The sequence below is a fragment of the Lepidochelys olivacea genome (genome assembly GCF_965140295.1).
Source record: "Lepidochelys olivacea isolate rLepOli2 genome assembly, chromosome: 1".
Classification (NCBI taxonomy): Eukaryota; Metazoa; Chordata; order Testudines; family Cheloniidae; genus Lepidochelys; species Lepidochelys olivacea.
The window spans coordinates 141262748-141288992 of NC_140411.1; the positions used below are offsets into that span (position 1 = coordinate 141262748).

General features: G+C 43.4%; 1 protein-coding gene across 1 annotated transcript in view; it reads left to right on the plus strand.

Annotated features, from left to right (window-relative positions):
* The first annotated feature begins 13881 nt into the window (after positions 1–13881).
* Positions 13882–26245, plus strand: part of PPEF1 (protein phosphatase with EF-hand domain 1) — a 51238-nt gene continuing 38874 nt past the window's right edge. Inside the window, exons 1-3 of the mRNA XM_084617788.1 lie at positions 13882–14013; positions 22659–22854; positions 25272–25399. Coding sequence (XP_084473914.1) covers positions 22803–22854; positions 25272–25399 — 180 coding nt within the window. The 5' untranslated portion in view covers positions 13882–14013; positions 22659–22802. The remainder of the gene's footprint in view (positions 14014–22658; positions 22855–25271; positions 25400–26245) is intronic.

The window sequence follows — 26245 nt, forward strand, 5'->3', positions numbered from 1 at the left end:
CATGAAAAGAGGATCAGACATGTCTACTCCAGCCATTCTACTACAGGAGGAGGGAACAGTTCAAGATTGCACCCTATGATTTGTTCTCCTGTGTTTATTTATCCACATAATGTTTTATAGTGCTCGTCATCACAGTATCTGACCACCTTACAAATGTAAATGGATTTAGCTTCACGACACCCCATTGAGGGAAGTATTCAGTGGTGGTTAAAAAAAAAATTGGGTAAACTAACCTAAACTCAACTTCATATTCCCCAAATGAGAAGATAAATTCCACAGTCCCCAACTGAGAAGTGGGTAACCTCAGTTTATCTGAGTTTACCCTTGACTACACTACTGAAAGTATTATTACCTCAGTTTACAGATGGGGAAACTAAAGTGCACAGAGGCTAAAGCCCAAATATTTATCAGCTGGCGCTGACTTTGGGTACCCAATTTGAATTGCTTTGGAACTGATTTTTCAAAGGTGCTGACCACTTGTAACTTCTGTTTATTTTGCTTGACTCTGCCTACTTTATTCACGTTTATTAGCACTTGAATCCACAAATATTCCTGTTGACCTCATTGGGGATCACTCAAGAAATGAGGTGTTACTCAATGTGACTGATATTATCAGAATCTGGCCCTACATGGAGGCTATCGGTGCTAAGCACTATTAAAAAGCAAAGCCTCAGCTGGCCACCCAGAATCCGTAAGCCCTTTTGGCCTTACAAACTTACCTGAAGTAATACTCAGTGAATGTCTGTAGAAAAGCTGGGAGTAGAACCCAGACCGCCTGACTCCCATGCCACTGCTTTAGCCTTTGTATAGATATTTATACCCGTGCAAAGAGGGTTTAAAGTGCTACCAAATCAGAATGGTTGTGTCTGATACACACTTGGCATAGGTGTAAATGACACACAAGGTGCAAGACAGAGGAGAATCAGGCCCAAGATCACCCTTCCTCTCATGCTAGGCTTCTTCCCATAGATATCCCCATAGATAATTCCCTCTGGTATATTCTCCAGGGAAGAATGGTTCACTGGTATATTTTCCAGTGCTAGGATTGCTCCTTATGACACAGAACATAATCTGTGGTCTATGGATCAGCAGTTGTCTACAAAGCACTTATGCCACAGATGGCTAGTTGGTCATATGATGATGGCTCTCCTCCTTATTACCAGCTGCAAAAGTACACTAACAGAAAATGAAATGCATTAAATGCTTTCCTAATAATTCTTTGACATATAAACTCTTGCTGTAGGTGTCCCTGGGAATTTACAAAAGGAAGTCAAATAGGAGGAGAGGTGAGTCACTATTAGAGCTGGCCAAAAAATTTTGAACTACTGTTTACTGAAAATTATCTTTTTTAAAAACCCATTTTTTTCTGAAAAGTAACAGACATTGCAGTAATTCTTTTTTCATTATTAGACATTTGCCTTTTGAAAAAGAGACTTTTTAATCGTTTTTCTTTTTATCTAAAACATTCTTGAAAATGTTGTCAAGCTATTTCCTTTCCCGGAAACCCTGTGTTTGATCAACTAAACAATCCGGTTTCAGATTTTGATGACAAACGTTTTGCAAAGGTTGTTTTAAAGGAAAAATGAGTCAATTTCAAACCCTTTGCAGCAAGACCCGAATACAAAGTGTGTTCATAGAATCAGGAAACTGGACGGGACCTGGAGAGACCATCCAGCCCAGTCCCCGGCCCTCATGTTCATTTTTTGGCAAGCCCTCTCTGCACGGCGCAGTGTCACCGCTAGAGAGACCCGCTGCACTATGGGGAAGTCTGCGAGACACCTTCGTTGCCTTCCCAAGGCAGGAACAGGAGCTTGGCTTGCACGGCGCTGGCTGCAAGCCGCAGCCGCTGCCCCCTTTGAGTGCATGCCTGCTGCAGCGTCACAGGTCCCCGACCTCAATCTGGTTTATTTATTTAGAAATGTTACTATAAATTCTCTCATTAATTATATCCCCAGCCTGGAAAAACGCGAAGAGTCTAACTTCCCCCTTCCCCAGAAAGGAACCAAAACCAAAACAAAGCCATAGGCTCTTGGTTCCACTGGGGCTCGAACCCAGGACCTTCTGCGTGTAAAGCAGACGTGATAACCACTACACTATGGAACCGCCGCACGGCTGCACTCCGCCGCCGCCGCCTTTGTGCAGGAAGACACCGCAAGCCGCCGGCTCCCCGCCCACGCCGCGAGAACGAGCGGCTGCTGGCCCCGCCGCGCGCGCGGCGCCTCAAAGCCGCCCCTGTGCCCAGCGCGTGGCGCCCCCTTCCCCTGCAGCCCTGGGAGCGCGCGGCTTGCTGCGGGCCGGCCCGCGCCGCGTCCCAGAGAAGGCAGCGGGCAGGCGCGAGCCGAGGGGCAGCGGGCGGGGTGCTGGGAAGGAGCCGCCTGCCCTCAGCCCCGAGGAGCGCCCAGTCTGAAATGCCAGTGCCCCACGGGTCTGGACGCGGCTATGGCTGGGTTTGCACATGAGGGAAACCGGGGCCCACAGAGGTTTCGTGGCTGCCTCAAGCCAGTGGTTGAGCAAAAATGAATGTCTGCTTTGTCTTCAGAACGTTTGCACTTCAGATGCCCTCTCTGGCAACCAAAGGGGCCATGTCCACACTGGGGCCTGTGCTGGCTGTTCTAGCTATCGCCATTTCTCCGCAGGGTTCTGGTCAGGAATCTGCAGGGCAGGACAGCTGTTATTTTCTGAGACTCATGCCCTAGTCCATCCCCAAAGCACTTAATACATTTCGCGCTGTTTTGTAATGTGGTTCAAAGACCAAAATCCCTTTCATCCGTGCCGATCAGGGAAAGCGGTAGCACCCGTTGAGCCCTATTTTTTCAGAGGCAATGAAATACTTTTCTTGAACACACTTCTGGGGGATGTGGGGAGCACTGGATCCTGCACTCATTTTATAAAACTATAATATAATTACCTACAGGACTGGGACAGCATGAGTAGGAGGGTGAAACTTCCCTATCCACACTAACCAAGGAGATGGTGGTTGACCTGGGTTGTAGCACTATTGTGTTTAAACACAGTAATAATTTCACTCCGTTCTCTAGCGTGAACAAAGCCACAGTACTGTGCATGAGTGCTGAGGGTCCTGCAAGGAGTTAGTTACAGGTGACATTAATTGTAATGGAAGTCAACAAGATTGCTCACCTGCATAGCAGTTCAGCATGTGTATGACTATTTGTAGCATTGAGGGCCTATGTTGTTTGTGCCTCAATGCAGATTTTCATGACATGTCTGAAGGAGCAGTTAAGAAGTATTTAACATTTTTAATTAACACATTTTAATGTTTTAATAAATTCTTCAGCCCTGGACTATAAATGCTTTGAAGGGGCAGTAACAGTAAGTAGAAGGGTGGGGGGAATCTAGCTTTGTTTAATTGTCTGTTTAAAAATAACACTGTCAGGACTGACAACTTTGTTTTTATTTGCAACCTTAGTTGTATACATCCTGCCAGTCCCCTACTTTGCTTATTTGCTCTATTCTTGAGAACAAGAAGAGAACAGATTCTTAAATTGATATATTACATTTCAATACCCAGCATGCTGACAGAATGGTTAAGGGGCAGGATGAGCGTAGTGAGCTGCTGGAAGCGGTGCGGGCCGAGGGACGTACTGGCCGCTGCTTCCCGCAGCCCCCATTGGTCTGGAGCAGCGAACCGCGGCCAGTGGAAGCCATGATCGGCCGAACCTGTGGATGCGGCAGGTAAACAAAACAGCCTGGCACGCCAGGGGCTTTCCCTGCACAAGCGGCGGAACAAGTTTGGGAACCACAAATATATTGCGGCTTTTTAAAATCACTTTTTCATTGGGAGGAAAACAGCGGTGATATATTTTCTTTGGCGTAGAGGATAGGTCTTTTTTAAAAAAGGGTAATAAGGAAATGGGTAGAATTTGTCAGTCTTGTATAGTGTCCCTTTAAGAAGTTGTGAGATAGTCCAGAATGGATCCAAAGTAGTAGTTATTATGATTTATCCTAACAATAATTATGTAGTACATATTAGTGATTGAATTTGTTTGCGATCATTAAGAAAACAAACCGGATATATTTGCTTTCTAAAATCTGCATAAAAATATTAAGCATTTTCCTTTAAATGAGAGAAGTCAAAAAAGGTAAAAGAGAAGCCTAAAACTGTGTTCTTTAACCCATCCCATTTTGCCTCTTGTTCTAATACATAAGATCTGCCGTACCCAGGACACTGCGTGCTAGGGTACCTAAAGGATAAATTATCACCTTAACTGTGAGGCATCTGTTTTTTAACTAGATCGTTACTTTTACTTTGATACGGGTGTGTTTTCAGTGAACACAAACAATAAGTTGAAGGACAGACAAGAGCTTTGGAGGTGCCATTTTCTTACAATGTAGCTTTGAGGATATGTCTTCTGTCAGTAGAGGGCTCTCAGTGCTCACTTCGATGAGTTGCTCATTCCCTGTAGTTCCTGATGCTCTCCTTACCCAACTAACTGTTCCAAATCTTTATGGTATAACACAAGTTTGTGTAGGTACAGTGAAACACAGTCTGTAGGTATTCTGAAATACCCCTTTGCAACACTGCACCTTTGTAACATTTTTTTAGTGCTAGCTAACACACCTCAGTAAAAACATGATCCTGTAAACACCTGTATTTGTGCTTTGCTTTTCTACCATGAGTAGTCCAATCAAAGTCCATATCACAGTAGTAAAGTTCAGGATATATTTACAGGAGTGGCACCTAAAAATGTAATCAGAAATTCCATGACTCAGGATTAAGAAGGTCAGAAACATGTTATTCTTCATTAGCACAAGGGGCAGAAAACTCTAAAATTTAAGTTTGTTAACATTTGTAGTTAAGCATGTATATCTTCATTTTTTTTGTTACTAATGTTTTCTTTAAGTAACTTACGATGTACGATAATTGATTGTGACTAGGAAGAAAAGTGTTAAAGTTCATTTTTCATTAGGTGTAATTTCACAATAATAAGGGGAAAGGACGGGGAGCAAACAACTTCATGCTTCTCTTGCCACATGTCCAATGGCTGCAAGTACTAGCTGGCAAATCCAGTTTTAGAAAACAAACCAAAACCACACTTTTAGGGACCGGCTAATCAGTTACTTTTAGTATTAATAGTTTGAAGAGCCTATTAATAATTATACTTTAGTTCGCACAGGAGGTAAGTATCGTTATCCCCATTTTACACATGTGGAAACTGAGGCACGGGGTGGGAAGGCCCAGCTATACAAAGAATCTTTGATGCCTAAATGTCAGATTTATATGGCACTGTGAGCCACAAACTCTAACTCTGGAGGCACCTAAACTCACTCAGTGCCTAAATTTTTGCTGCAAAGTTCACCGAGGCACCTAAGTTTCTGCATCCTAACGCATATCTCACACCTAAGCCCTAGAGGGATCCTCAAAATAGGGGAAGATGAGCAGAGGAGTGCCTGTATCACCTGCAGGGCCTGATGCGATAGATGTGCTCAGAGCATACGTAACTCCACACAAAATGGGCAGGAGGAGGCAGCAGCAGCCTCCCTTATAATCTTTAGCCCAGTGGTTAAAGAATGTCACCCAAGATGGGGGAGAGCCTGATTCAAATTCCCCCTTTTCCTGATGAGGAATGAGGATTTGAACAGGAGTTCCCCACCTCCCAGGGGAGTGCCTGAAGCATGGAGTCCTTCTCATGCTCTTTCTGGCTCGCTGCATATTTAAGTGTTTAATAGAAAGCAGAACGGCTTCAGAGGGAGAGATGGAGAGGGAACCACCTCAGAATGTGCCACAGCCCACTGCAGTCATCTGAGAGGGGGGAGCCCCGGTTCAAATCCCTCCTCCTGCAACACCTTTGTGGGTCTGGGCTGTAGTGGCGTGGTCATGCAGGAAGGCTGTGACTTGAGTCTGTGAATTAAAACCCAGGTTTCAGGCATCCGAGTCCAGTGCCCTCTCCACTAGTCTGTCCTTCTCTGGTACTACCAGTTCCTGTGCCGCTGTATCCGTCTTCATCTCTCTCCAAAATGTGTTGACTACCAGCTATCCTTTAGTGCAGGGGTTCTCAAACTTCACTGCGCCGCGACCCCCTTCTGACAACAAAAATTACTACACGACCCCAGGACGGGGGACTGAAGCCTGAGCCCACCCAAGTCCCGCCGCCCTGGGTGGGGGGGCCAAAGCCTGACCCCGGCGCCCTGGGTGGGGGGCTCAAAGCTGAAGCCCAAGGGTTTCAGCCTGAGGCAGGGGGCCTGTAATGTGAGCCCCACCACCCAGGGCTGAAGCCCTCGAGCTTGGGCTTCGGCCCCATGTGATGGGGCTCAGGCCTTGGCCCCAAACCCCAGCAAGTCTAAGCCATCCCTGGCAACCCCGTTAAAACAGGGTTGTGACCCACTTTGGGGTCCCAACCCACAGTTTGAGAACCGCTGCTTTAGTGATTAACTCTCATGAAAAGTACCTTCAGTACCTTAAAAACACTTTTTTTTTTTTAAAAAAATTTCAGTGGTTCCTGGAGGCCCCAGTAGAGATGAAGGATTGGTTGCCAGGCACACCACACACACACACACCCCAAAGCCCTGCCCTGAACAGTTTACAGTCTAAATAGACAAGACAGACAAAAGTTGGGAGGGGAGACTGAGGCACAAAGACAGTTGAAGTGACTTGCCTTTGGTCACAGGGGAGATGAATGGGTGAGGTGGGACCAGAATCCACATCTCTGACTCCCAGTCCAGTGTACTGTCTAATGCACCACACTACCTTGTCCTACATTCAAGAAAAGGGTACTAAAATAGGATTAGACTTAGTTAGATTCAATAGTATTTTATGAGGGGAAACATCAAAGTACTGGAATAAATATTTTCCCAGAGTCTTTTAACATGGTACCCTTTGAAAATATCCCCTCACCTTTTTTTTGTACCATATGTGGTGTGATTTAAGGCAAAGGAAATCTGAGTTTAATGTACTCAGGGAGGCATGTACTCAAAATGTCTGTGTGTGGGTGTCTGAACCTCAACATTAGTTTAATTTGTCTGTTTTTTAGTTTCCATTTTTAAAAACTTGAATGCAGATGTTTGGTATTATCTTGGCAATGTCACGTGATCTTCAGACTTTGATGGATTTCATCTTTCTAGTGTAGTTTCCTACTGAAAAGTCAGAGGAATGCTTTGAATTTTTCTTTCGATTGTGACAATAGTATGTACCTTTCAAGTGAAGAGGGAGTTTGCATTAGAGATATGAATGCATGTCTATGCTCTCCCTCAGTAGCTGTTTTTGAAAGTGAATTATTGTGTAAAATCATTGTTAGATCTCTTAATCTAAACAAAAGCTACATCTTTTCAAGATACAAAAAGCACCAAGTACATAAGAAACCTGTTATGGGAGATTAAAAGTAAATTGGCGGTTTAAGGGGTACAAAATTGTACCTTTGGGTCTCTGTCTGTAGTTTGGAGATAATGTTTTGCTTTTTGGCATTCTGATGACTTAAATGTTTTGGCCCAGTTTCTTCTTTTCAATTTCAAAGCCCCACACCTTTGTGACTGAATGCACCCCTGTATTCACATCCATAAGAACTTAAGAACAGCCATACTGGGTCAGATCAAAGGTCCATCTAGCCCAGTATCCTGTCTTCCAACAGTGGCCAATGCCAGGTGCTTCAAAGGGAAAAAACAGAACAGGTAATCATCAAGTGATCCATCCCCTGTTACCCATTCCCAGCTTCTGGCAAACAGAGGCTAGGGACACCATCCCTGCCCAGCCCGGCTAATAGCTATTGATGGACCTATGTTCCATGAAATTATCTAGGGGTTTGTTTTTTTCAAAACCCTGTTATAGTCTTGACCTTCAAAATATTGTCTGGCAAAGAGTTTCCCAAGTTGACTGTGTGAAGAAATACTTCCATTTCTTTGTTTTAAACCTGCTGCCTATTAAAAATAAAGTCAGAGGTTTTGGTTTCACTGGGGCTTGAACCCAGGGTTTTCTGCATGTAAAGCAGATAGGCCAACCACTACACCCTACATACCATTGTAATCATTATTGTACAAAATGTGCCTTTTGAGGTATCATCTGAAAACTAATAACTCACTGGTCAATAACATTGTGATGAAATATGTGTAGCACCATTATAGGTAAAGTTATAAACATAAGCTGAAATTAGGTCTGAAATGTGTTTTACCAGACATGTCTGAGTAAACCTGTTTCTCAGAGACAAGCTGATGCCTCTAGGGAGGTGTCATAAAAGCTGATGGCAGTCACCTGTCAAATGACCATTCTTTGGGAAGTAAGAGGGGTAGGGACAAACTGATCTGCATTTTAGCAAACAACAGCATGGAACTTCTTTCACCTCCAGCCTCCTTGTCTACATCCTCACAACAGAAATGAACTTTGTCTAGGGATAATCCTCAGGAAAATGCATTTCAAGGGAGGACTGGACTATAACGGCAGAAGCAAAAATAACGCTAGGTATCTCTTCCTATGTATCTCTCTTTTCTTTTTCACCTAAGACTACAAAGGAAGCAGCCATTTGACTCTGGTAGAGATCTTGACCTGAAATTTGGTCAGCTCTGTTGCTGGGGGCATGAGGTAAGAATTTTATCTTGAACCAAGTCTAGTTAGTTAAGCTTTAGCACTAGAAATCATTTTATCTTTATTTCTTTTGTAACCATTTCTGACTTTAATGCCTTGTACTTGTACTCACTTATAAAATCTCTCTCTGTAGTTAAATAAACTTTTTTTATTCTTTAATCAAAACGAATCTGGTGTTGTGGTTAAACTTGTCTGTGTGGTAATTCCATTTAAAGTAGCAAACTGTTGGACATTGACCCCTTACAGGAGCAACGGACCTAAAATATTTGAACTGTCCGGGAAGGGGCTGGACAGTGCAGAACACATATTTTGAGGGAAAATCTGGGACTGGGAGTGCTTTGGGGTTACCCTGCAAGTGGTAACCAAGGTGGGTGGAAGCTGGAGTGTGGTTGGAGTGTGCTGGCAGGCTGCAGCTAAACACAGATACTCAGGGGTTATGACATTCTGGGTGTAATCAGGACCAATGAGGGGTTGTCACCATGTGCCCTGCAAGTTGGGGTGCCTCACAATACTTTGCTGCTGTAGCTCCCAACCTGGGCCCCTCACAAACAGTCAAACAACATGCCAGTCCACTCTTCCCTTCTTGTTTGCCTACTAGCTGTTTCAAGAATCCGCTCTCAGTATAAGTCCATTAAGGCACTGAAAGGTGCATGGTATACGTTATGTTCAGCAAAAGGGCATATGCCTGGCCCTGCTTATGGAAGTTGTATGTCCTGCCTGCCATGCTTAAAAGGGGGAGCCACTTTGTTAGGTTGGAACCTATGTCTGGGGACTGGAACATAGAGGGAGTTAACTTGGAAACTGCATTCACTTCTGTTTCCTCCATTTGGATGGTATCATAATCCCATTTGGTAATTGGAGAGGTGGCGCAGACCATTCCCTTTATCAAGTTCCCACTAAGGCTAGTCACACCAGACCACTAAGACAGAGAACAAGGGACTTTTATGAATTGTACTTCTGGGGGGATTCCCATACCCATAGCCCCCCTGCTGAGCCCCAACCACCTTCACCTGGATCCCTGCAGGTCCCATTGCCCCTGCACTAGAACCCCGCAATGGGCCCTTGTGCATCCAGATCTCCCACTGAGCTGCCCACATCCAGATTGCCCCACACACAAACCTCTCACCCCACACCTGGATCCCCCCACACTAAACTCTTCCACACTTGGATCCTGCTGGGCTGAGCCTGCCCACCCACACCTGCAGAGGGGCAGGGCCCGGGGTGTTTCTGGGGCAGGCCCAGCCCTTGCACTATGTCAGGGTCAGGTACAGCCTCGCTGCCATGTCCCTGTATCTTCAGAGGTGGAGGCTTCACAATGATCTCCCACCTCAGTGCTGCCAGTGGCCTGTGCTCCCCACCACAATGCTGGAGCCAAATAAATTTTACTTATTGACAAATTTTGCAGAATTTTAAAATATCATGTGCATAATTTTTAACGTTTTAGCACAGAAATTTTAATTTTTTGGCACAGAAGTCTCTCAGGACTAGAATAGAAAGCGGACAGACAATGGATGTTTGTATCCTATGGAAGCTAACAATTAAGGATTTGATCCAACTCCCACTGAAATCAAAGGAATCCTGTCTAAAGACTTCAGTGAAAGTTGAGCTAAGCCCCATATCTTCTTATTTTGAAATATTAGAAATTGCTCACATGCATGAATATATCACATAGAGTAAATATTTGATAAATAGCACATACCACCAGAGTGTAGTGAAAAGAGGTTGTGTAATGTATTTTTACTTGCATGTATTTTGGAACAGAATGATCATACATAAACGATTAGATACTGTAACTCTGAGGGAAAGTGTATACTGTCAAAAAAAATTAAAACTCTTTAGGTTGACATAAAATCATCATCTCAGGGTGTGTGTGTGTGTTTATTTATTACCCAACCTTTATTATGACAGGGACAGTAACATAAAACAGATTTAGAAAATAGAAGTGTGTGCATAGGATATGAGAAAAGCCACAAGAAGTCAGCCCAAAAACAGATTTAGAAAATAGAAGTGTGTGCATAGGATATGAGAAAAGCCACAAGAAGTCAGCCCAATAAATTAAGATGTAAACTAATACATTTACAATATAATTTGCTTCAGTGTTCTGCCACAAAATAATTTTACTTAAATATACTTTAAAAATATATCCATTCTACCACTAGGATTTCACTTTACATTGTAGGGTCTTATACATAGGTCTTAAGAGGTGACTTGTTACAGTGTACAAGAAACTTCCTGGGGAGAAAATACCAAGGGAAGCGGTGGATTCTCCATTCTCAGATCAAGACTGTTTGCCTTTCTGGAAGATATGCTTTAGTCAAACACAAATTACTGGGCTCAATACAGGGATAACTGGATGAAATACTATGGTTTATATCATACAGGAGGTCAGACTAGATGATCTAATGGTCCCTTCTGGCTTTAAACTCTGTGAATCTAGAGATTGACTACAAAACAAAATCAGCTGATGAAACCGTAGGCACATTTTGATTTATAAACCGAGTTTAATTTAGAGTTTTTGGGGCCTCATTGTGAATTCCTTTTTCACACAAAATTCTTACTGAAATCAAAGGGAGTTTTGAGAGACAGGAAGGAGATCAAGATTGAACTCAGTAAAGCCATGCCTTTAAGAAAGACAGACAGATTTTATTTTATATTTTTAGACTTGGGGGGAAAACAGCTCTGAGGGAAATTTTAAGGAGGCAGAATATTACTATCCAAATTGGAATTTGTTTAGGACCTTATGTATGAACACTGCTGCTCTTAGAAAAAGAGTCATATAGGTCTTTAATGACCACAAGTGGCCAGGACCTTAGTTTCACAACTCATCTGAAAAGATTTTAATAGTGTTTTGTGTAAAATCTTTAAAAGTTCTTACTACCATTTGGTTCCCTTTTAAAATAAATAAATAAAGAGTTTAGATTCCTGAGCAGCGGCATGACCAAATTTTAGGTATTGGGAAAGGTGCTGTTGATGATCACTTTTCTTACCCAGGAGAGTGAGGAAGTACTATACATATCTTGCTTTACCCTGTGGGACTAGTCGAGAGTTTTGAGAGGCCCTGCATCAGGGGTGGGCAAACTTTTTGGCCCAAGGGCCACATTGGGTATGGAAATTGTATGGCGGGCCATGAAAGCTCACCAAATTGGGAGTTGCGATGTGGGGTGGGTGTGAGGGCTCTGGCTGGGGGTGCTGGCTCTGGGGTGGGGCTGAGGATGAGGGGCTGGGGTGCAGGGGGTTGTTCTGGGATGGGACAGAGAGGTTTGGGGGGTGGGAGGGGGATTGGGGTGGTGCAGGGGGTTGGGGAACAGGAAGGGGTCAGGGGTGAAGGCTTTGGGGGGTTCTTACCTCAAGCAGCTCCCCGAAGCAGTGGCATGTTCCCCCTCCAACTCCTATGTGGAGGCACAGCCAGGTGGCTCGGCGCGCTGCCTGTCCACAGGCGCCACCCCTGCAGCTCCCATTGGCCATGGTTCCCAGCCAACTGGGGCTGCGGGGGTGGTGTTTGAGGAGGGGGGCAGCATGCAGAGCCTCCTGGCTGCCCCTATGTGTAGGAGCAGGAGCAGGGACATGCTGCTGCCTCTGGGAGCTGCGCGGAGCGGGGCAAGCCCTGGACTCTGCTCCCTGGCAGGAGCTCGAGAGCCAGATTAAAATATCTGGAGGGCCGGATGCGAACCCCAGGCTGTAGTTTGCCCACCCCTGCCCTAGATGTATGAAGTTTGTTAATAGGTCTGGGCATGTGTGGATTAGGCTCATTAGCCCAAAGCCTGTATTAAATTGCACTAGGACACTCCAGTATCAGAGATGTGATATACTAGAACCAGGTTGCTGAGTAATAGTCACTCCTTGCTTTTAGCAGCATGTAAAGCTCTGATGTCCTCAAGCCGTGACACCATGCTATGGTTAAACAAAAGCAGAATAATTTTTAATTCATAAAGAATCATGGCATGCACATTGCATTGTGCTTAGGATCTGAATTAGCCCCCACAGAAGAAGCATTTCTAGAGCATGTTGCAAATCGTGTGTAACCACACGGGAGAGCAGAATATAGATCATTGAGCCTAATTCAGTCTTCATTTACTCCAAATTTATACCAGTGTAACTTCACTGAAGTCAGTCTGGATTTACACCAGTGTACATGTAAGTCAGATTATGGCTTACACAGGAAAACATATGTAGGGGCCAAGAAACCTGCAGAGTTTCCTCTGAATTCCTTATTCAGAGCAGGGAGGAGGGTTTGACACCCTTCTCTGGAAGCCGCAGGGGATTTGGCCTCCTGAGATCCTAGCAGACCTTATGGCACCTTAGAGACTAACCAATTTATTTGAGCATAAGCTTTCGTGAGCTACAGCTCACTTAGTCTCTAAGGTGCCACAAGTACTCCTTTTCTTTTTGCGAATACAGACTAACACGGCTGTTACTCTGAAACCTAGCAGACCTTGAGGATCTACCAAATGCAGTGTGCTCCCTCCTAGCCTCCTACAATTCTCTAGGCTGAAAGGGCTTCTTTTGGTACGGCTGCTTCTGGAATGCCCCCCAGCTCACCTTCCCACACTCTTTAAAGGTGGATTTTGAAGCCGAGATTTGCTCAGCTCAGGAGTTAATAAACCTGAGGCTGTTAATAAAGCCTCAGCTTGTAGCAAGTTCATGTAGAATTGGGGATGATGTGTCCTACCATGCCCCCACTTGCCCCACATGTGCATCTCTGACCCTATCTGATTTCCCCACTCTGCCTGGGTTGGGGAAACAATGCACTGGTCCACTCTAAACAGTGCATGTATTTAGCTTACTGAATGTATTTAGTTTATAGGCATTTCTATGAAGTTCCTCAACATAGTTGTTGAGTGCCTCACAATAACAAAGTATAATTGTTTTCTAAAATATTCCAGCACTAACTGATAGACACAATGGTATACTGCTAAATGCAGTTAGCAGTCTGTGTCTCTAGCTGGGACCTTACATTGGTGCTCACGGCACAGGAGGACCTAAGCGCCCTGTTATATTTTGTGTACTAGTGCTGCTCAGATGCAAATTGTTGTTTCATAGTCACTGTGCAATGGCTGTTCTGGAAAGTGATCATGTGACTTCAGATTTGAAGCAGATAACTTCGGCACATCCTTTCTCCGTTTGAGATTCAGGGAGCATAGTGACAACACAGCTCCAACAACAGCATCCATGCAGTTTAGCTCTGTGTCTGCAGCCCTGTGGTCCCATAATAAGCTGGAAGATGGAAAGCAGCTCTTTGTGTTATTGTATTCATTTTTTAAGCGGTGCTTAAAAGATTTCCTCACAGGAAGCTGTGTAAGTGCAAGGAGGGCACCAGTATTGCAGTCTGTGAGCCTCAGAGCCCTAAAGGGAACCAGAGTACCTATTCTCCTTCAGATCTACACCCCTGTCATGTCGTCTGGTTCCAAAAAGAGACTGCTTTTTTATTCTCCTGAAGACACTTTTGTGGAAGCCCTCTGCATTGCTGCAGCAGAAGAAAACAGGTAATTTCTTTGAGGGGAAGGGGTTAAGATCACTTTTAATTCACTTTTAAAAAAAGGAAATTAACTGTATCACAGCTTTGTGCAGTGAATGACAGAATGTGTATGGTAATATAGATTATTTTGCTTACTGCTGTGATAAAAATCAGAATGGTTCATCTTAAAAAGTTTAAAATTGATTGGACCAGCTATCCAGAAGTTCTGAGTAGATGAGAACAGAGTGCTTTGTGATCTGAAGTTTTGGAACATATTACACTTAGTTTTTTGTTAGCAAAAATACTATACTTTCCACAATCCATAGGAATTTGGAGTTGACTTTATTGGCTTTCAGATAGCTTACTACATTTGTTCTTGATTGGTTCCTGGCCTGGTCTTTGAGATGCATCACCCATAGCAATGCACAGAAACAGTTCAGTCAATTCAATATTGACCCTAGCTTCCTATCCCTAAACAGGCTCAAGAAATTAACTGGCTGTTACATGAAATATTTATTTTTATTTACAATATATTGAACAGAAAGTACCGGTATTTGATTTCTTCCATTCACATATATAGTCACTGCAAATCACTTAAATAGAGATGCTAATCATGTCTTGTATACCTTATCAGATAAAGAATCAGTAGATAAAATACTTATTTCTCTTCATAAGCTATTGTTTACATCCTCTTCTTCTTAGCTTAAAAGTTATCGTTCTCAGGTACATCACTGTTGATTTTAAGGATGTAGTCTTCTGAAGTTCTGAGCACCTTCAACTTCCATTAAACCAAAGGGAATTTGAGTGTGTTTAACAATATGCAGAATCAAGCCATAAATGACTTATTGCAGGTTTTCTTCAATCTTGATTATAGATAGGGCTCTACCAAATTCAAGACCATGAAAAACGTGTCATGGACCGGGAAATCTGGTCTCCCCCTGTGAAATCTGGTCTAATGGGAAAGTAGTGTTTCTCAAATTGGGTGCTCTGACCCAAAAGGGAGTTTCAGGAGGGTTGCAAGGTTTTTTAGGGAGGTCACAGTGTTGCCACCCTTACTTCTGCGCTGCCTTCAGAGCTGGGCAGTCAGAGCGCGGCAGCTGCTGGCTGGGCACCCAGCTCTGAAGGCAGCACTCCGCCAACAGCAGCGCACAGGTAAGGGTGGCAATGCCATACCATACCATGCCATCCTTCTGCGCTGCTGCCTTCAGAGCTGGGCATCAAAAGAGTGGGGGTGGCTGACTGAGGGCCCAGCTCTGCAGGCAGCGCTGCCTCCAGCAGCAACACAGAAGTAAGAGTAGCAGTACTGCAAACCCCCCTACAATAACCTTGCAACACCCACCCACCCCCAATCCTTTTTGGGTCAGGACCCCTACAGTTACAACACCATGAAATTTCAGATTTAAATAGCTGAAATCATGAACTTTACAATTTTTTAAATCCCATGACTGTGAAATTGATCAAAATGGACCATGAATCAGGTAATAATAGTATTCTTCTCTTAAACTATGGCAATATGTGTAGGTTTCTCCAAGGGCAATAGCATCTATAGTGGACACATGAGAGGTTTCTCTTATGAATATCCCATCACCCAATGCATTTTCTTAACTATTTTTAAATGTTCTGTTTAAAAAATGTTAAATGCTTTTTAAAATTACTTATTCATAACAAGTGGGTTACATGCATAAGATGTGCAAGAGATGGGTCCTGGAGCCTGAAGTTTGGATCCAGATCCTCCTGAAGTTCATGGTTGGTCTAATCCCAGGTTTTGGCACCGCATACCACTAGATGAAATAGCCACTGACTAGTATAGTGGATGCAAATACTATACAAAACAATAAAAAGAGGTAATGTTACAGAGCCAGAAGGCTTAATCATAGTTACATAGAAAAATTTGAGTAAATTAACACTGTGCAACACAAAGGATTATAGTGATGATTTTCTTTCAGTGAACCACTAGGATTTCATTTTATTCCAACCCCTAAGAAAAATAAAATAAAATTACTCCTAATTTCACCATGTCTATCCCACCAGGCTCCAGTAAATATCACTTAGTAGTATGGTTTGATAATAAACAATATGTCAATAAACAATATCATCTACAAGGGTCTCAACAAGAGGTGCTATACTCACAGAAGTGCTGAAATGTCACAGTGTTGGACGTGGTATAATTTCCTTGATAAACAGGTATTTTTCAGGGGTTAAGGTACAACAGTGATGAGGGCCATATACTGTAAGTACCTAGACAGATAATATCCTGAATCTCCAGTGTCTTATTTAGCCTCTCTCAGAACAGATTTCAGGAAAGGTTTCCAGATGTTATAAATTTTATCCTATCAAGATCAAGCCTATCATTTATGTGTACACTAGTCCTCAATTCCACGGAAAAAACTCTAACTGAAGTAGTCTTCCACAAGCACTGGTGGAATGTTTAATGAATCAAAATATAAGCAGTGCCAAAGCCAGACCTCTAATGAGAAATGTACACCCTCAGATGCTCCTAGAAAATCCGTCTCCCTCTCATAATTCATCAAACCACAAATGTTTTTCTAACAAATGTTATTGAAGGACGTCATAAATACCCTGTAATAGAAATACAGATAGGAATGGGAGAGAGAAAGGAGAGGACTTGCACAACGGGAATGCCCACTGAAACAACCTGCAGGGGAAGTACAATGTAGCATAAATTAAGCTGCATCCCAGCAGGGATCCTGTCCTCATAAAAACCAATACAACTCTTCAATCTTCATTTATGAAAGTGAGGAAGAAACAGAAGGAACACGCAGGGCAACAGTGATAGGCAGTGCTTAATTTGTAATGAAAGAGGTGCTGGGGCTCAAGCAATTTTTTTTTATTTTCATAACTGACACATCAAGCCCAGAGGTGCTGGGGCTATGAACTGCCAAGCCTAGAGATGCCAGGGCTAAGCCCTGGCAAAAATTAAGCCCTGGCGACAGGGGAAGAGTGAGAGGTAAGAAAGAGGCTAGTGGCTTTCATGTGTATGGCTTTTGGATCCTCAGGCCTGCTCTGTCTTATATCTGGCAGCCCGTGGGCTCATCAGCTTATATCATAACTAATATAGTGCTGCGAATATATGCTGTTTTTTATAAAACAGGTGCACTCCCTGCCTTAAAAGCCTTGCCATCTAATTTCATTAAAAGTCAAACATGAGTTTTCAAATGTGCCCACTAGTTTGGGTGCTTTAGTTTTGGTGTAAACACTTCAACAGTGTATACCGGTTACCAGCCAGCCTTCACAAAGAAAACTGCATTTATTCTTAGGGTAAAACCATTACAGAGACAACATAAAAAATCAATAAAAGAACCTACTTGCATGTTAGATGCTTACCAGAGGCCACACCAACTCCAATATAGGACTTTGGTAGGTGTCAGTCTTTCCACATCCTGATTGGACAGTTCAGCTGTTTCTTTATAGAGCTCAGGCCTAGAGTGTATCTCCAGGCTCTGGGAACAGATAATCACCTAGTCAGTGGCCCTTTCCTCAGGACATAGCTTCAAAAGTCTGGGGTTTTGCATAACTGGGGTTGTGCACTTTGCATTAACCCCTCCCCAGAGATTCCCCAGGAAACCTGCTTACCCTCATTGACCCAAAAGTTGTTCTATTGTCTGCCTTATGAAAGCATGTTTTCTTTAAAAACAGCAGCTAGAATGCTAACTACCCTATGTCCTGCTTTTTCATATGATTTACTGGTATCCTAGAAACTCCTTTTGAAACAGGAAAGCCCTAGTTTTTCATTTCGTCAGTAAAATTGTTAAGTTTTTATTATTTTTTTTGTTTTTGTTTGTTTGTTTAAGACACATTGCTACACTGGTAATATTTGCTCAGTATTTATCAGGAGTAAATAGTCCAGTGGAACTCCTTTTCTGTTCTAAATAGGTTGCTACTTCATCACCATGGTATCTGAGCACCTTCCAGCGGCCTGTTAAGTGTTGTGACTAAAGTGTCATATGTGGCTTGTTCTCTCTCATTTTCCCCCCTGGTGGAATAACTATATGTACAGAGTTGGTAAGATTTTGTGTTGTGGGGATTTTTTTTTAATGTACTCACTGCTTTAAAGGCAGATCAAGTGCCAGGTGCACTTCTTCGGAGTGGAAGGTGGTGAGGTTTGTGATAATCCTTAGTTCCTAGGGGAGCTCGCTCACGGGGGAGTTTCAGACCGGTCTCAGGGAAAGTTGTCTCCTGCACAAACAAACTTTACCCTTATTGTAGAGTGTTCTATTGTGCCAGAGGAGTGGAGTTGTTGACCAATCTTCATTTTGGAACATTAGGCAATCTTTTTGATACCCTGGGCCCAGGCCATTGAGCACCTTGAAAATAAGGATCAAAACCTTGAACTTGACTTGATATTCTATGGGAATCCACATTAGAGAGTGGAACACAGATTAGATGTGCTCCCAGTAGCCTTTGTTGCAGAGAAGTGCTGCAGTGTTCTGTATCAGCTGGGGTTTTGTAAGTGATGAAGGATTCATTACCTGGAATATTGCACTGTTGTAGTCCAGTCAAGAGGAGACAAAGGTGTGAATAACCCTAGGCCAGATCATCCTTCACCAAGATGGGATGGAGTCTCCTAACCAACTAGAGATGATGAGAAGCATTACTCGGGGATGTTGCTATGTGAGAGCTTAGCATCAGCAAGGAATCCAGAAGCACTCATAGAATCATAGAATCATCACCATCCAGCCACATAGAATCATAGAATATCAGGGTTGGAAGGGACCTCAGAAGGTCATCTAGTCCAACCCCCTGCTCAAAGCTTCAAACCACTTCTTTCTCAACAGAGGACTGGTCTCCTCCTCCCCATGCTGTGCTGCCCAGTGCAGTAGTCTGGGAGCTGACCTTGTTCGTGAAGACAGAGGCAAAAAAAGCATTGAGTACATTAGCTTTTTCCACATCCTCTGTCACTAGGTTGCCTCCCTCCTTCAGTAAGGGGCCCACACTTTCCTTGACTTTCTTCTTGTTGCTAACATATCTGAAGAAACCCTTCTTGTTACTCTTAATATCTCTTGCTAGCTGCAACTCCAGGTGTGATTTGGCCTTCCTGATTTCACTCCTGCATGCCCGAGCAATATTTTTATACTCATCCCTGGTCATTTGTCCAATCTTCCACTTCTTGTAAGCTTCTTTTTTGTATTTAAGATCAGCAAGGATTTCACTGTTAAGCCAAGCTGGTCGCCTGCCATATTTACTATTCTTTCTACACATCGGGATGGTTTGTCCCTGTAACCTCAATAAGGATTCTTTAAAATACAGCCAACTCTCCTGGACTCCTTTCCCCCTCATGTTATTCTCCCAGGGGATCTTACCCATCAGTTCCCCGAGGGAGTCAAAGCTCCCAAGCTTCATGCATTTGTGTATAGGCACTTGAGAACCTGCTGATCGCCCCTCTTTCTCAGTATGAGGCAGGAGCCCTCCCCTCTCACGCGCTCCTGCTCGTGCTTCCTCTCGGTATCCCACTTCCCCACTCCTAAACTACAGACTGAATTCACTGATTGTGGGTGTGTACCTTCAACCAATGGAGACTACAATATAGTCTAGTGGCAAACTCTTCAAAATGCTTTCCTCTGCCCACCCATGTCTTGCTTGGGTTCAGCTTTCATCAGCTGTTCTTCATCCATGAGCTGATATCAAAGCACTAAGCCAGCTTGGTGGTGGTGGTGAAGAACAAGTAGAGCTGTGATGATCTGCATATTGGTGGCATTTGAGTCCAAGTGGTCTTTCTATTTCACCTAGCAGCTTCATGTAAACATTGAGTAGGACTAGAGAAAGAGAAATGATCTTTGTGGAACTCCACAGGTGAGTAGCCTAGGGATTCAGGTGCAGTCTTCCATTGCTATTCTTTGGGTGTATCCCTACAAAGAGAACTCAAACCATTTTAGTATACTCAAACCAGTATTTCCCTCTCAGCTGAGGCAGGAATATCTAATGGTTGAAAGATTTGAATGTTGCAGAGACATCCGGGAGGATGAGAATGGATGTCACCACCCACTGGCAGCAGATGATCATCTAAAAGTTTTCCCTTCCATGCCCTGGCCTGAGTCCAGATTCTGCTGGGTCTAGAATATTAGATTCAATTAGATAAGCTTGCAGTTGGCCTTTGACTAGTTTCTCTGAGCTTGCTCAGGAACAGAAGGTTTGACGCTGGTGATAATTAGTAAGAACTGGAGTATCCAGAGTGGGTTAGTTCAGGATCATTCAGATTTTTGCATGTTTGAAGGAGGAAGAGACAGTTCTTTTCCTGAAGATGGCATTGGCTATTTCAGTCAGGAATGGCACCAGTTACTCATGCCTATCTTACACCAGTCAGAAAGGGCATAAGTTGGATTCACAGGTCTTGGGTCAAGACTCTTTAGGGTGTCCAGTACTTCTCAGTGAGTGAATGTACTGAACTCTTGGAATGCAGGTGGGCTGTAAATTGGCCAAGTGGATCCATGCTGTTTAAGAAACTTCCTGAAAGTGCTTGTGCGTGAACTTTTCAGCAAAATAGAATGATGGTCCTTCGCAGTGCTTGCTGCTCAGCTCGGATGCAGGGAGTAAGCATTCAGAATGGATGAAGCAGCTCCTTCAGGTTGGATTTGGCAGCTTTAGTGGAGGCTGGTAGGAAGACCATGTCCAGGATCAGGGTAGGCCTGGAAAAATTCTGTGTTTCAACCTATATGTTTCAGCCTTCATTTTCCATTATTGGTGCTCAGGTTTCTGCCTCGCTCTCTTTCATCTGGCACAGAGGTGTCTGAAAACCAAAGAGGCAATGGGAAGGAATGGGCCATTTGGGGGAGAATATGTCAATGTTTGAGGCTAGTATACAATTATGATGATTCACAACATCCTTAACAACTTGTCCTGTAGGCGGAGTGTTGCACTCCTTTAGCAGTTTGATGGAGTTGAAGAGCCATCATGGTTGTACCGGTCTTTCTTGATACCTGGGAGCTGGGAGTGCTCAGATTACCGCCTTAGTGAGATTGTGGTCTGTCCAAGATGGAGGCTGGGTTGTGATATTCTTGATATTGACATCTAATTCGAAAAACAGGACTTAGATGTGATTGGCTGTGTCAGTTGGACCCCTAATGACCTGTGAAAATCCTAGGAAGGCACGTTAGGAGGTGGTGTTCAGTGCTGTGAACACTGAGTGGAGCAAAGAGAGAAGCTGCATGAGTGCAGGCATTAAAGCTGTTGTTTTCCTCAAAGTGAATGTTAACATCACTTGTTCAGTGTTTCACGATAAACTCATTCAGAACACTGGAGTTACGAGAAAAAACCCTCTGCTCTGTGAAGTATGTTTCATGTCACTGCCTTCAGAAGCTCGGCAGTCGCAACACTGGCGTAGATTTTTAAAGCATACTTTTGTCTTTTGTAGACGTATTTTGGGACTATAAAAAATGTTGCAACAGTAGTGTCCTACTTTATGGTCTTGCAAATACAGTAACTTTATAGACTGCACTAGTTGGTATAACATTTTTGCCTTTATCTGCCTCTTCATGCCTTTTATCTTGTTTATCATAACAGTAAAATAGAAGCAAAAGAGCACTAGTCAAGCATTCATTCTATTATTTATGTAGTCACATTTAGGTTGGCTGGAGAGGGTGTTTTGCTTTTTGTTTTGAAACCTTTTGAAAGGATATTCAATATAATGGGCACAATAATTTAGCTATGCAGTCTATGCTACAGACTCATACACAACCAAAGGAAGAGAAGTAAAAGTATGATCAGATAAGGTGTTCAGGCTAAAATAAACCCCAACAATCATAAGGCTCTATAGAATTGTGTAGTGCTCAAAAAATGTCACCACATTTATTTTACAGTGAAATTCACTAATTTGAACTCATTGACTAGGAGACACGTTGCAAATTTGTGAATGATGTGAGTTAGTGAGTCGGTGAACAAACACAAAGAAAAACCCAGAAGACTGCATTATAAAATGTACTTTGTTCATTTATTTGACAAAATTACTTTGGTTTTGTTTATCATGATTCATAGTAAATGTGCTGTGGTACATTTAGTAAAAATAGGTGAATTCTTATTATGAGACACCTCACTACAGCATTATATCTGCTGCTAAAACTTTTCAAGGGGTCACCTTATATTGTGTTCAAGTGAATTTGAGATATGATTTTAACTAAGTGTACATTTAAGAGCTTCTTCTGTACTCAGAAGAACTGGTAAACAGCATTATGGTGCGATGAGGGATTAAGTGCAGTGTACTGGTAAATGGTAAGGTGAGTCATCTTAAAATGTATTTTCTTGGTTTAATAGTTGTAGTATCATTTCCATTTAATTTTAAATGCTTTAAGTTCTGATGCACTACTTTTCAAATCACAATAGCAAAAGTAATTTCTCTGTAGTTTCCTGTCACTGGTAGGAAAGCTTTCAATAGCTCACTGGTAGATATTGCTTTTCAGCCAGTATGTAGCATTTTGTTCAGAAGAGGAAACTTTATTCATAGATGTTCATCTGACCCAAACGCAGGCAACAGCAATAGGCGGCTACTGCTGCTGAGTTCTGGAAAATAACCCTACACTGTTTGTGAGGTTCAGTTTCCACATCACATGACGTACAGTATTTCATAACGAGCTTTAATGATCTCTGCTGAGTTGCACGGTAGATAGTATGCTATTAACCACTTTCTTTTTTATTACCTCCTCTGCTCCTCTTCCTCATTAGAGCTAATAACAGGAGTGAATCAGCTTGGGGTGGTTCATTGCATCATAAGTGGAACATAAAGGAAATGCTTGTAACATGGTTGGATGAGAAAAACCCATTGCCTATGAAGAGAAATTAAATTGATGGACAGTCTGTACTAGAGCCATGGGATGTGGCACTTCTGTGACTGGGAGTCGGGCAAAAAAGTCAGAGAGAGGTAGGTGCTGCGTCTATGTCATTTGTTAGCCTTGTTATCCTCTGTTAACAATGAAAGAGAATTAAAGGGTTGCACTTTTTCCCCCATTCCTGTTGTCAAGTAGTAGCTTAGATTAAATTTTGTTTTAAATGCTCTTTTTTAAAGGATTCCTGGCTTTTAAACATTGGTTAAGGCAGAATGACTCAAGTAGGTAAAAAGAAACTGAGATAAAACAGAGCTACCTCAATGATGGTCAGATTCAATAATTGCACTACAGAATGATTAGTCTGCAAAACAGTGTTTTGTTTAATTTCTTGCTTAATGTCAGTTAGTCTGTTTGGTTGACAAATCTCTTTGGTGCTTGGGTAAAAATTCAGTTAAAAGTTAATGCCGGCACTTTCCTTGTTCAAAAAATATGTCACACAGTGGTATATGCCAGTGGTGCTTGGCATAGAGCTAGAATGTGCCTAGCCTTTGCACAGTGCTCCTGGAGATGGCTCGATTTCCCCTTCACATGCCTTGCACAAGCTTTATTATTATTTGCATTATAATAGTGCTTAAAGACTCAATCAGGAAGCAAAGCTTCATGGTGCTTGGTGCTGTACATATGTGTAGTAAGAAAGAGTCCCTACCCTGTTTGAAGGTAGAGCTTGCAGTCTGCAAAACAGAATGAGCATGGGGAGGGGGGGATTTTTCTGCTCATTTTACAGATGAGGAACAGTGACGCAGTGGCACAGATATTTTAAATGAATGCTCTCCTTCTTCTGCTCGCCAGTTTAACACCCTGCACTTAATACTTGTAACACTCAGTGTCTGGTGCTGTATGGGATTAGCCCATTAGTAAGAGGGTTACATTTTAACCAGAATTTAGAGTAACATTAACTTTAACCATCACGTTACCTAGGCTATAAGCTCTTTGGGACAGGGCTGTCTTTTGTTTTGTATTTGTACAGTGCCTAAAGGGATCACAGTCCATGACTGGGGCTTCTAGGTGTTATGGCAATATAAATAATAATAACTACTCGATGCAGTCCCTTTAATGATCAGGGGGTGGGGAGAGGAGAATGGGGAAAGCTATTGATTGTGTAGACATTCCTCAGTTAGGTATGTGGAAAAAGCCTCTGCCCAACCAACATAGCTATGCTGGCAAAAGTCCAAGGCTATGGCTACACTACAGAGTTCACAGCAGCGCAGCGGCATCGGGGCAGCTGCACTGGTGTAGCACGGCTAGTGCAGACACTCTGAGCTGATGGGAGACAGCTCTTCCTTCGACTTCATGACTTCAGCCCCCACAAGCGGCGGTAGCTCTGTCAGCATGAGAAGCTCTCCTGCTGACAGAGCGCTGTCCACATTGGTGCTTAGGTCGCTCGGGGTGGTGGCTTATTCACATCCCTGAGCGACACAATTTATGCCAGCCTAAGCTGCAGTGTGTACATAGTCCTAGTGTAGATGCAGTTATTCCAGCAAAAATGTCATTTTGCTGGTATATTTTATTCTGTTCAGGGAACTGGTATAAACTATACTGGCAAAAGGACTCTTATGTGTCTCCACTAGTACTCCTGGGGGAATTCTGTGCTATTGCGCAATGCAGATTTTTTCAGAAATTAATGGGGTTTTGCGCAGAATTTCCTTTCTCCCACAAAAATGGGCTGGTGACTGCCACTAGGGGGCCGCTGGACCCTGCTGAGCCCAACTCGCACATAGAAGCCACTGCCTGGGAGGAGGGGAAAGAGGAGGAGGAGCTGGAGGGTTTCCAGCAGCTGCAGTTCTTCGCACACCCTAAGGGAAGGAGGAGGGCGTTGCACCAGACATGCCAACCCAGTGGAGAAATCACAGAAATTGGGCTTGTTTTTGGCTTAATTGGCTTGTGAGTTGCTTGTTGGTTAGTTTCTGGCTTGTAGCTTGTTTGGCTTGTTGCTTCTTTTTTTAGATTGGCTCCCGGCAAGCAGGGGCAAGGGGGGGGCAAGAGGATGAGAGAGTCGGGGTGCACAATAGGCCCACCACAGTCCCAGACTGCACGCTGGGGGGTGATCTAGTCACATAGAGTGTTGGGGTTCTTAGGGATTGGCTTGTTTTGAAATGGGATTAGCTTTATTTTTGGCTTATTGTGAAAGTCGGGGTGCTTATTTACCGTGTGAAAGTTGGCAACTGTGCAGTGCGCAGGACATTCCATCATGCAAGCCTGGGAGTGAGCATCAGGCTGTTCTCCCTCTGGATCCCTGGGCTCTGGGGGAGAGGGGGGTGGGTGTCTGGACTGGTGGTGGGGGCATTACTGGGCTCTGGGGGACCCCACAGCTGGGCTCTGGGAGGGGAGGGGGTGGATGTCTGGGCTGGGCTCTGGGGAGGAGGGTGTGTGGAAACTTGGCCCCTTTCTGTTTTCACAGTAGCTGCACGGTAACTGTGTTTCATTGTACTTTTGTCGCTTTATGTTTTGGCAGCAATTAAAGCAGCTATCCTCATTCAGAGGTGGTATCGGTGTTACATGGCCCGGTTGGAGATGAGGCGACAATATGCTCTTAGCATCTTTCAGTCAATTGAATATGCTGAAGAACAAGCTCAGCTACAGGTCTGTACTTCTGGGTTCTTATGGTGAAACATGAAGGCCACACTTTCCAAAAATGCATCCCTAAGCTGCACAAACAAAACGGATAACTGCATGTGTGGGTTGCAACTTCCCAGTTGTGTCCCAACTGAATTTTTTGTCTCTCCAATTTCCTGATTTGCTTAAAAATGGGAATGTGGAAATTGCCATACCAGACTGGACCACTGTTCCATCCAATGCAGTAACCTGTCTCTGACAGTGGCCAGTATCAGAAGCTTCAAAAGAAGGTGCATGAACTCTGTAGTTAAAATTATGGAATAACATGCTTATAGGGGAAGTTTCTTCCTAACCCTCCACCAGTTAGTGGTTATTTTATGCCCTGAAGCAGGAGGGATTATATTACTTGTATGTTTACAAAAAATCCTGTCTAATCCTGTGGATGTTTTGGATGCTTACCAAAAAGTTAAGTTTATATAGCTTTTTGCCTGTAATCCATTTGTTTGTTAACTGAGAAAGGTTTTGTAATTAAGGCTCTGAACTGGGACTAAGGAGGTCTGGATTTAATTCCTGGCTCTGCCACAGACTTCCTGTGTGATCTTGGGCAAGACAATTAACTTCTCTGTGCCTCAGTGCAATAAAATAATGTAAAATATTTCCTTTCTCACACTCTAGTTTGTCAGTGCCTCAGGGCAGATATTATCTCTCACTATTTGTACAGCATCTAGCCCAATAGGGCTACTGTAATACAAATAAATAATCATCCTAATCAACATTTTAAAGAGAGTGGTGGCAGTGGAAGATTATCCAATGGGCCACGGGGCCTGTACCTGGGGGCCCCAGCAAACTGGGGGCTCCGGAAAAATGGGTGCC